At 39.8% G+C, this 11,751-nt stretch overlaps 1 protein-coding gene across 1 annotated transcript; it reads left to right on the top strand.

Moving 5' to 3' along the window:
* Positions 1-492: 492 nt before the first annotated feature.
* On the top strand, positions 493-7,365 carry ube2ib (ubiquitin-conjugating enzyme E2Ib). The gene is made up of 7 exons (XM_017700765.2): positions 493-648; positions 2,424-2,500; positions 3,307-3,390; positions 3,484-3,556; positions 3,793-3,902; positions 5,447-5,526; positions 6,431-7,365. The coding sequence occupies exons 2-7, from the start codon at positions 2,435-2,437 to the stop codon at positions 6,492-6,494; spliced, it is 477 nt and encodes a 158-aa protein (XP_017556254.1). The 5' UTR covers positions 493-648; positions 2,424-2,434; the 3' UTR covers positions 6,495-7,365.
* The last annotated feature ends 4,386 nt before the right edge of the window (positions 7,366-11,751 follow it).

Genomic DNA, 11,751 nt, shown 5'->3' with positions numbered 1-11,751 from the left:
ACACGAACTTCTTAAAGTACATGCCTTGCAGGATGAACTTGGAACCTCCCCCCAAATGGTCTGGGTCATCAGTCCTGAAGCTCTTTGGCGCCCTCTGGCGAAGTGCTCACTAACATCACTACCTTGGCTGAGCGTTGCCATAGTGATTAAGGCGTTCTCTGCCAATGTCAAAGGATTAAAATGATGAGTCGGGCTAATATCTTACAGAAAAAACTAAACATTTAAATTAATAACATTCAATTCGCCTTTTCTTGTGCAATGTGTATGTAGCTCATTTGTTTCGTGTGTGCGGCTCCTTTAAATCATTAGATGTCTGCGCACATGCCTGTACAAAATGTCTGTAGCAAACGGAAAAGCGACGAATTACACATTAATGCGCTACGCTTCATCATATTATATACATATATTTAGGTCTTCTACTTGGCTAAGGGTGCAAATACCGAATTACGTGTCAGAAAAAAGTATGTTAGTGTTGACGTTATCTACAGGCGACAGACGTGTGTAACCAGTGGTCCTAATTTAGTCCGGTTAGGAACGGATGCCTTTTCGAGAGGAAAAAAAACTGACCGGGTTTATTTTTTATTTTTTATAAATTTTGTCCCGAGTCTGGCACGGTTCTAGTCGAAGAATCTGGAAAGAGACGCAGCGGTAAGATGGTTCACAACCGATCCAATTTTGTTTTCCTTTCTGTAAGAAACGGTCGCGAACGAAGCTGAAGTCGGCTTCTTATGCGCCAGCTCCTTGTGCGAATTTTCCCGTTCCACCTTAAATGGTGCAGCAGCTCCATTCTGGCGACTGAGGCCTGAAGCGCCACAACGTAACTGCTGTACCATTTAAGGTGGAACGGGAAAATTCGACCAAGAAGCTGACTTTAGCTTCGTCGTTCGCGTGCGCTTGTTTTGTATCTTTGTTTTTTGTTTTTTTTTATTGTTTGTTTTTGTTTCTTTTTTACGGTTCGTGCTTCGGCCGCGTGAGCGCGCGCGAGCGTCAGAACTCGTTTCTTTGTCCCGAGCGGCGTTCCAGCCTCGTTTGAATGTAACGTGCGGCGTAACGGCCCCAGCGTTACTCACAGCTAAGCTAACTTCCCCGCTTTGGGTTTCTGAGAGGTTTGGTCGCGGCAAGCTTCACGGTCAAGTCGCTGCTGTGTAGAAAACCCGCGTATGGCATTTCCACGAGTGTGGCTGTTCTTCAGCAGTGCTGAACTACCGTCACTTCAGTTTTTAATGCAGAAACGCCGCCGCTCGGGAGTTTAGATCCTTAAGTAACGTTACAGTTAACGCTTCTCAAATTCATAAGTTTTGGACAAACGGCGACACCGTGCAACGTCATATTTTTAATATGCTAATTATGATAGTTATCCTACTGCTATTTCTATTATTATGTGGTATTTAATAGGGAGTGGAATAATCCATCTCCACCGGTATGCAGGCGTGTAGACTGCTGTGTCCAGTGTCTCTGGATGGGAGGGCTGTTTGGGTGTCAGAGCTCTCTGTGATGGGACGACGGCTGATTGAATTGTAGATACCTTTCAGAGAGAACGCACATGAGCTACAACTTTGAGTCGGGTGTGTTAGTCAGTGGTAGTAGTAACCAACAATAGTAGTAGTAGTGACAACGCGGACCTCACGTTTAAAGGGTAATTCCACCGATTTTCCCCACATCTTTGCAAAATTCCGTCGTTGCGTTGTAAACGGTCATCCACAGTGTTGTGATATGAAGTGGTCCGTCATAGAGAAACGGACTCGAATTTCTTTACGGTGATGGTGCTGGAAAACAGGGTCACCATGTCTAACGTTACAACACCAAAACAGCCATGTCCAAAACGACCAGTGAACCCCCACGTGTCTTCTGCGTTTATAGTTCTGATTCAGTACGTTTTTCTAAAACAGAGCGTTTCACACTAAACCATTCAGAATCAACTTTACATCTTAACCTTTTAACCTGTTGATGCTGCTTGGTCAGTGCACTTTACACTGGTTGATCCATTTTAACACGTTTTTAACACTTAAAGAACTCCGTGTGGGTTTCCACTATGAATATAGCTGTATGTAGTTGGAGGGTGTCTCTCGATATGTCGTGTTAAACATCATTGCAATATAAGCAAGTGTTCGTGTTGAGAATGATTATAAGGACACTGTTGCATATTACACAACTAAAACTGTAATTAGTATCATAACCAAAAGACTTACCACCTTGTAGGTTGGGGTGGATGTAGAAACCTTGCTCAATTTCTGTATATCATTTATGAAATCTTATCAGAGTCTGTTTGGCAGTTTGTGGTTTGTCCCATGTTCTTCTGTTAATGGTTTCTTAAAAATTACTGTGTGTTGTTTTTTTTCCATTACAGAAAAATATTACTCATACATTATAAACTATAGTATATTATAATATAAAATGACTCTGACTTCCTCTCTTCCCCATAGAATCAGTAGTCATGTCTGGCATTGCTCTCAGTCGACTGGCACAAGAGCGTAAAGCATGGAGGAAAGACCACCCTTTTGTGAGTGTCTGTCTATCTATGTATGTATGTCACTATTAAACAACTCAAAATCTATTATCTATTAAAAAGCTCAAATCTTGGAGTACTCATGAACAAATTAAAGGTTGGATAGATTATATTTACAAGTCATATCGAGGTGATAACATTGAGTTTTATATTCATATAACATGCTAATGCAAGAACACAGCATTGCTTGTTGAGAATAGAAATTGCGTTGTTCTCACTGGTATTGTAAGTAGACATATAGTGCACTGATTGAGCAGTTTAAATCCCTTGCTGTCTCACTACTTCAGTGACATTTTGTTTGTGCACAGCTACAAAGCACTGCCACTAGCCTGCTAAATTATATGCCTATATATGTTAAGGAATATATTACTAAAAGTATACAAAAGTGTAGTTTAGGAAAGGTAAGCAGTGCCTTGTGTATATAAGTGCACCAACTTTACCCTTTCATTTGTTTTATTAGTGTAGGTAATCACTTTCAGCATTAAGAAATTATTATATCTAAGTATCCACAGTATGGCAGGTTCACGAAGAAGCAATGACACAAAGGTGTTATTGTTGCTGACTATAGATTTGTCTTGGCCTTTTGCAGTGGATGAAATAGAAGTAGTAAAGACAGTTCATAGCATAATGGCATAACCAATTTTTGTTTGTGGAAGTGATACTGTCAGCGTATCAGTGTAATTGAATTCTAATTTGGCTTGGCAGTCTTCTTCACAGGACACTTACATATGTGCTGTGAAAACAGTAAAGTCATGCATTCATTATTCAGAAATGAGCCTCATTTTATCGGTCTCTTCTAGGGCTTTGTTGCTGTGCCAACCAAGAATCCTGATGGTACGATGAATCTGATGAACTGGGAATGTGCCATTCCAGGGAAAAAGGGGGTAAGGCTCACTTGCTTAATAGGTATTTTACAAAGACTAAAACCCTGTACACTGTATAAAATCTCTCTCTCTGCCACCATGTTTTACTTGTAGACTCCTTGGGAGGGCGGTCTGTTTAAGTTAAGGATGCTGTTCAAAGATGACTACCCGTCATCACCACCGAAATGTATGTTTTACAAATACACACACAGTTTTTGCTTCCCACATTATTCATGGTATGCTCTTCACAGCTAAAAATATGAACATGAACAATGTTGGGTCCCTCTAGAAATAACAGATATAAAATAAAACAAAAAAAAGTTTGTGGTTTTTTTGGCCATTCCAAAATTACACACAGTTATAATTTTCGTAGACTTCTAGAACACTGCAAATAAGTAGTGGCTTCTCGTTATCTCTTCTCAGGTAAATTCGAGCCTCCTCTGTTTCATCCTAATGTGTACCCATCAGGAACCGTCTGTCTCTCCATTCTAGAGGAGGACAAAGATTGGAGACCTGCTATCACAATCAAACAGGTAACATGCACATTTCTGCAACACTGACTTTTGTACAGTGGAACCCATGCATAGACCGTTAGGAGTGAGCCTGTGATTTCTGTATGCAAGGTTGAATCATAGGCAAATTTTGTAGTCAGCTGGTTTTCTGGCTGTCCTCTCTATTTCTGCACTGTTCTTGCAATATTGTCTCCCAAATATGTTGTGTAGAACTAAGATGTTTTCTGTAGTGATGAGCATTATGCACTCAAGATCCAGGAGTCCTCAAGGTGCAAGCTTTCACTGGGCAAAGCAAATGGGCAACTACATCACATTCACCTAGGAGGACAACAAGCTGGCCTTGTAAGACTGCTGTAATAAAAGAAGACAGAAGCTTGGGAACCCACTTATACCAACTAGAATATTCTCAAGGAATGTATTTATTCATAAAATACACAAAAGAATTGCTTGGACCAAATTGGAGGGCTGACTTATCAAGTCAGGATGCAACAGTCTATATCTAAGCAGACAAATTTGGTGGGATTTGATGGCAGCAGTAAGTTTCATGTTATTGCAGATATGAGTCAGCCACTGAGGTTTAAAAGGTGAGGAATGTGGCAAAATATCTTCCAATTCCAGTCTTTTTGTCTCCCTATTGCTTGACACTTTAATGATTAAAAACTTTGAAATTCAATCGGGGTAGTGTTGAAATCTGTAAGACAAGTGGCATTTGTCAGTTTGAATGTACCCTGATAATTTGCGCTGAGAATCATGTGGACTGGCTGTCTTGTTGGCAAAAAACAGCTTGTGGATCAGAGCAGTTGAAGAAGAATGGCAAGACTCATGCGACAAGGGTACAACTGGGCTAATTACACAGTGCAACGGTGATATTCAGAATAAGAATACCACTTACCAGACTGTCTTGAATGGGCTACAACAGTCCTATACCGTGACAAGTGACAGTGTTGTCAGTGAAAAAGAAGGAAGTACAGCTCTGAACATCAAAACTGTACTTTTGAGGTGTGGGTGTGAATTGTTAATAGGACAAATCCAGGTATTTGAAGGAAAGATCAGAATTTGTTGTCAACAGCGCAGTCCAGTGGTGGTAGTGTGATGGTATGGAGAATGTTTTCCTAGTACACATTATGCTGCCTGATGGATGCTGAAGAATGTCTGATCCCTTAAGTGTATCTAAACATCATTACTGGTGAAGTTCATCCCCTCATCATAAAGTAAAAAGAGGGATGAACACTTCATAATGCACAAGACAGGTATCATCGCTGCAGGGGTTCTTGAACAAGTTTATACTGCCTTAGTGGCCTGTGCAGTCATCAAATCTGTTTTGCTGCACACCTTTGGGATGAGTTGTAAAGGTCTGTCCACAGCATGATGCACCAGCAGCTTGTAGAATCCATGTCCAGGCAATTCATTGCTGTTCTAAAGGCCAAAGGAGGATAGGATACAGGATAGGTGTAGGTAGTAAACTGGTAAATGTATATGGTGTGTGTGAATATGAGCATTGAACACATGTATGACTTCCAGTCCAGTCTTGTTGAATTACTCTGTGTGTTTCTCCTTTTAAATAGATTTTGTTGGGCATCCAGGAGCTTTTAAATGAGCCTAACATTCAGGATCCAGCCCAGGCTGAGGCCTATACCATATACTGGTGAGACACACATACTTATTGCTTGTTCACACCTTGCATATGTTTCACTAGATACTTTCACTAGATTCCATTTATATATGTATTTACCTTATACCAGTGTGACCTAATGAGATCTTATTTTACTTTCCTGCATAAAAAGCACATTAGCACACATCATTTGTATTTTACTTTCATTTACTTTTTCCCCTGTTACATTATGAATTGACAAGCTTGGCTTGTACACTATATCAACCCAGAGTACAGGAAGGCTATTGATTTGTAAATCCAGCCTTGCTTATCCTTCAACCTGTGACTGGGCCATTGTGTTTTATGCAGTTATATGTGAATATAAAAACTGCATGTTGTCATGATCTGTCTGTAACTGTTTTCTAACTTGGTTTGAGTGATCTTAGAGTAATCGGATTGTGACGTGTCCTGAGGGTGTTTACCCCTGGCTTCAAGTGAAGTCAAAGTAGTTAGGGGACTGCCCAATGAATTGAATTTTCTAGGTTATCCAATTGTCAAAATCATTAAAGTGCAGTGGAACTTTGGTTCCCTCCAAGTTCCCATAATGTACCATGCAGTTTCTTTGCCTCGCTGCTTTGACACAATTTTTTACACTTTGTCATTGTCAGTTTTTTAGTAGCTAAAATTTTCATTCAGAATTTTCACAACACAGTAAGTGAGCTTACCAGTCAGTGTTGCTGGTCCTACATCATTGTGTACTGTTTCCTGCTGTCTCCATATTCATGTCACACCTAATTGTCAGTGTCCCAGTGTTTCTGCTAGTCTGTGTCCAAATTCGTATTTGCTACATACAGGTCTGGTGAGAGATTTGAGACACAGCCTCATCTTCTGACACTAGTAGCTCTGCTCTAGGTGAGTGTGATGGTGTTTTTCATTGTGTGTGAATTTGTGTTTTCAGTCAGAACAGAGTGGAGTATGAGAAGAGAGTCCGAGCACAAGCCAAAAAATTCTCACCCTCGTAGACGTGGTGGAAGGATGGATAAATGGAGGGAGTGTGTCAACACATTTTTTTTTTTTTTTTCTTTTCTCGTTCCCTCTCTCTCTCTCTCCTTTTTGGCTGGGACTGAAACGACTCAACACAATGTCTGTGCCATCTGTCCTGAACTCCTCAGGCACCACCTCCGATCGTGATGTCACACAAACAACCCCAACTCTGAAAAGCCTCCGCAGAACAGTCCCCGCCCTCCGCTTTCTTACTGGCCAAACCCCACAAATCAAAACGGGCTTTATTTTTTCAGTTGAAACAAATATCTAGTGACTCTCTTTGGATTGAAATTCTTAACTTTCTGTGCAGGTGGTGTGAATGAGAATGTGAGTGTGTATGTTTGATCTTATTTTAATGTTGAATTTCCCTTCCTTGGTCATTTTTCTTCATGACTCTGTGTGTACGCGAGTAAATGAGGGCATGAGTGAGCGAGTGTATGTTTATGTTTAGTAGCTCTGGTCAGATTGGATGATCTCTACCATGTAAAACTGTGTGAATGAGTGCAACAGTGCCTCGTGATGTGCAACTGCTGAGACCAGATTTGCTCATGCCTAGCTTACTTGATCTTGGTTGTTTAAGCTGTTCATTCACCATAGAATTAGCTCTTGGAGTTAATTAGGCACCCAGAAATTCGGCTGTGTCAGGATGTACTAAGTGGCTGGCACTTTGAAGCATGCTCATGCTGGTAAAAGTAATGACTAATTGCGAATTTTGGATCATCGTAGGGTCAAACTACTCTGATTCACCCAGATAGCTTTTGTTTGTTTTGTTTGTTAATGATGGGAACATATGTCCTGCGCTCTTTGTTGGTTTAATAAAACTCTTTCTATAAAAACAACCTGCCTCAATCACAGCGGTTGACTGTTTTGTCAAAGCTGGAACACAAGCTTACTGTGTGTGTGTGTGTTTTGGGTGATTTGAATATTATCAACTAAACGATGAATATAATGCGACTGTATTTTCTATTTGATTTGGTTTGATCATCTTTTTGCACAGACTGCTGTTCTCAACTAATGACTGAGTTTTTACTTTTTTTTTTAAGGATATTTGGATCCTTAGTGTTTATCTTTGGCTTTCTAGTGCATCAAGGCTTTTGTTATTTGTGGCATTCATGTTAGTGTTGCGACTCTTGAGTGTGAGGTCAGAAAATAAGCTTTTTAAAGATGAAGGAGCAGAGTATAACAAAGTGCTGTATGAATTTTAATGAGACCACTGATTAATACACCTGTAGTTTAGAGACAGCTACCATGTAGAGTATGAAAACCTCATTGATGATAATAGTTCTCCTCAATAGATTGCATGGCCATCACTGACCTTTAACAAAATACTTTTCTTTGTATTTGTTTAATTTATGAATAATGAATAACACACCTGTCTACATAGCCATAACCTTACTGAAGTCGCATTAGAATGAAGGCAAGTTATGACATGTAAGTTATGTCATGTGAACAGAAGCCTTCTATGAATCTTAAGATTCAGAGAAACATCAATTTGGATAATTATTAAAGGCAAAGTAACTGGTATCATTTAATAGCAGTAATAGTTGAAAGTAGTAGCAGTTGTGCATTTTATTTTATTTATTTTTATATTTGTGCATCATTGTTAAAGAGTGTGCCAGGAAATTGCACTTCATCTGCTCTTGAATAATTTCAGTGTCTTAAGTACAGGTATAGCACGGGCAGGAGTAGTTGACAATCCTAATTAAGACAGTTCCATGGGCCCCTCTATGATTGGTTAGGACCCCCCATGGACCCTCACAGAGCAAGCACTATTTGGGTGGTGGATCATTCTGAGCACTGCAGTAACACTGATGTGGTGGTGGTGTGTTAGTGTGTGTTGCGCTGGTCTGAGTGGATCAGACACAGCAGATAATTGTATCTGCTCTGTGAGGTTCCACGAAGGTCCTGACCGACCACTGAAGAAAAGGGTAAAAGGGGGCTAAATGAGTATACAGAGAAACAGGTGGACTACAGTCTGTAACTGTAGAACTACAAAGTGCACCTACAGTATCACATTAAAGTAAGTATACATCTCACATTTCTGCAAATATTTTATATCTTATCATGGGAAAACACTAGAAATTAAACTGACATAACTTAAAAGTAGTCAGTGTACAGCTTGTATAACAGTACAGATTTACTGTCCTCAGAAAATAAAACGGCCAATAATGTCTAAATAGCTGGCAACACAAGTGAATAGACCTCACAGTGAACATGCCCAAATTGTGTCCAATTGTGTCATTGCCCCTCCCTGGTGTCATGTGACTCGTTAGAGTTACAAGGTTCCGGTTGTGAATGGGGAGCAGGGCTGTTAATTTTGGTGTTTTTGGTACAATTCGCTCATACTGGCCACCGGATATTCAACACCTCATGGCAAAGAACTCTGAGGATGTGAGAAATAGCATTGTTGCACTCCACAAAGATGACCTCGGCTCTAAAAAGATTGCTAACACCCTGAAACTGAGCTATAGCACGCTGGCCAAGGTCATACAGCGGTTTTCTAGGACAGGTTCCACTCGGAACAGGCCTCACAAGGGTTGACCAAAGAAATTGTGTCCACGTGTTCAGCATCAGATCCAGAGGTTGGCTTCAAAAAATAGATGTATGACTGCTGCCAGTATTGCTGCAGAGGTTGAAGTGGGAGGTCAGCCTGTCAGTGCTCAACTCAGTCTGCATGGCTGTCGTCCCAGAAGGGAGCATCTTCTGAAGCTGACGCACAAGAAAGCCCGCAAACAGTTTGCTGAAGACAGGTGGTCCAAAAACAGATTACTGGAAATGTTCTTGTTTGGCTCAGATAGTGTCCAGCATGTGTGGTGGAGCCCTGGTGAGGAGAACCAAGACAACTTTCTCTTGCCTACAGTCAAGCATGATAGTGGTAACATCATGGTCTGGAGCTGCAGGAGTGCTGCGGTTCATTGAGGGAAACATGAATTCCAACATGTACTGTGACATTCTGAAGCAGAGCATGATCCCTTCCCTTCAGAAACTGCACCACATGGCAGTTTTCCAACACAATAACGACCCCAAACACGCCTCCAAGATGACAACTGCCATGCTGAGGAAGCTGAAGGTAAAGGGGATGGACCGGCCAAGTGTGTCTCTAGACCTAAACCCAACTGAGCACCTGTGGGGCATCCTCAAGCGGAAGGAGGAGGAGCGCAAGGTGTCTAACATCCACCAGCTCCGTGATGTCATGATGGAGGAGTGGAAGAGAATTCCAGTAGCAACCTGTACATATCTGGTGAATTCTATGCCCAAGAGGGTTAAGGCAGTGCTGGATAATAATGGTGGTCACACAAAATATTGACACTTTGAGCACAATTTGGACATGTTCACTGTGAGGTGTACTCAATTGTGTTGCCAGCTATTTAGACATTAATGGCTGTGTGTTGAGTTATTTTAAGAGGACAGTAAATCTGTACTGCTATACAAGCTGTACACTGACTAAGTTATATCAAAGTTTCATTTCTATAGTGTTGTCCCATGAAAAGATATAAAATATTTGCAGAAATGTGAGGGGTGTACTCACTTTAATGAGATACTGTATATGGACAATGAGCATAGAAACAAGTAAGTGGTCATCATGGTCCCCCCCATGATGATTTAAAGCATCCTTGGGTTTGTGAAATAAGTTGAACTTATTATTATGATGTCATGCTTGAATGGTGTTTATACACTAGGCAAATGGTTTTGTTACAAACCTTTTGTGCAAAAAAATAGAGACCTATGTGTGTATAGAGAGAGAGAGAGAGAGAGACATTGAGACATTTTGGGTTTTCAGCTGACTTTAAAAAGACATTAAAATTATTTTGCTTTGAGTGACTCTATACCTTAAACAATTGAACATTCCATTTAGTAACACCACTGAATAACATTACTGAAACTTTACCAAATGTTTCAGTACTGACTCTTTCAGTAGTCACATTTTTAGTTCATTTTGAGCAGAATTAAAAAATGCAAATAGCTCTGAACAGTTTTTCATGCATCAACTCATATTTTTCATTAAAACACAAAGTTTATGTAACTGCAGATACTGTGTTTGTGATAGTGACACATAATGTAACACATTATTAGCATTTGGGACACTTTACTACAAAACAATAAGATCTAACTACTCACCATGTGGCCATGAAGGACAGGGATGCAGTCTCACTTCCTGCTCTAAAATGCAGGGGTGTGTCTAAAAAACTTTTAATACTTTGGTAGTGACAAAAATATGTGACAGCAGTTTTCAATAGTTTTTTATTTAAGAATTAAACTCATGATACATATTTCAACCTCAAATTGAAAAGATCTTTCAGAAAAAATAAATGTAAGAAAGTAATATTTTCAAAAGTTGAAATTAAGGGGTTTGGGACAGACACAAAATGATTATATTGTACAAATTAAGCACATCATTATATCAATTCATGCTTTTGGTTTAAATAGATCATAACATGATCCTTTTAAATACCTTAATACTTTGTTACTTAAAACTGGAATTTGAACTAACTGACATGTTACCTGTTGCAAGCTTTATATGCCCATATTGAATTTAGAGTTTAAATACATCCATGTATATACACAAAACAAAAACTATTTTACAAAGCCATTTGTGATGTTTCTGCATGACATTTTGCTTTGCGACTAGGTCTCAGTGTAACTGAAGTTACAAAAGAAGAAAAAACTCCAAGCCTTTTATAATTGAGCAGCTGGAAAGAAGACGAAAGCATGTAGATCTAATAGCCCATCTTTCCTCAGTTGCTTAATGAATTGATTACCTATCATAAACAGGCAGGAAAGCAGCAAAACAATATTACAACACTGAGCTTATTGGTCCTTTCTGAACATAAGCCATCTACTTAATCTACTGTCATAGGTAAATATGTTTTTTTTGTCATACACTAAAATTTTTATAGTGATTGTATAGTAGTGGCAAAAAGTGCAATTTGGTGCATACATTCATACAAGGTGCCTATTTAAGTGAGAATAGGTTAAAACATCTACAATTAACAAATGTATATATGGCTTTTGCATATTTTAGTGACTGGCGACCTGTCCAGGGTGTGTCCTGCCTTCCGCCCGATGACTGCTGGGATAGGCTCCAGCACCCCCCCATGACCCTGACGGAGAAGCGGCTTAGAAAATGGATGGATGGATGGACATTTTAGTGCACCGTTTCTATTTAGTGTGCATTAAAATTTGTTAAACATATCAGAAAAAAATCTAACAAAATGTGAGCCACAACTTTTGCAC

Source organism: Pygocentrus nattereri, chromosome 3 (assembly GCF_015220715.1).
Source record: "Pygocentrus nattereri isolate fPygNat1 chromosome 3, fPygNat1.pri, whole genome shotgun sequence".
Lineage (NCBI taxonomy): Eukaryota > Metazoa > Chordata > Actinopteri > Characiformes > Serrasalmidae > Pygocentrus > Pygocentrus nattereri.
Note: the sequence above shows the minus strand (reverse complement) of the source record. Positions and strands in the feature narration are given on the sequence as shown.

Coding starts and splice junctions, on each gene's coding strand:
- ube2ib (XM_017700765.2), top strand. CDS start 2,435: ATGTCTGGCATTGCTCTCAGTCGACTGGCACAAGAGCGTAAAGCATGG. Junction 2,501..3,306: donor GGAGGAAAGACCACCCTTTT/GTGAGTGTCTGT, acceptor GGTCTCTTCTAG/GGCTTTGTTGCTGTGCCAAC. Junction 3,557..3,792: donor CCCGTCATCACCACCGAAAT/GTATGTTTTACA, acceptor ATCTCTTCTCAG/GTAAATTCGAGCCTCCTCTG.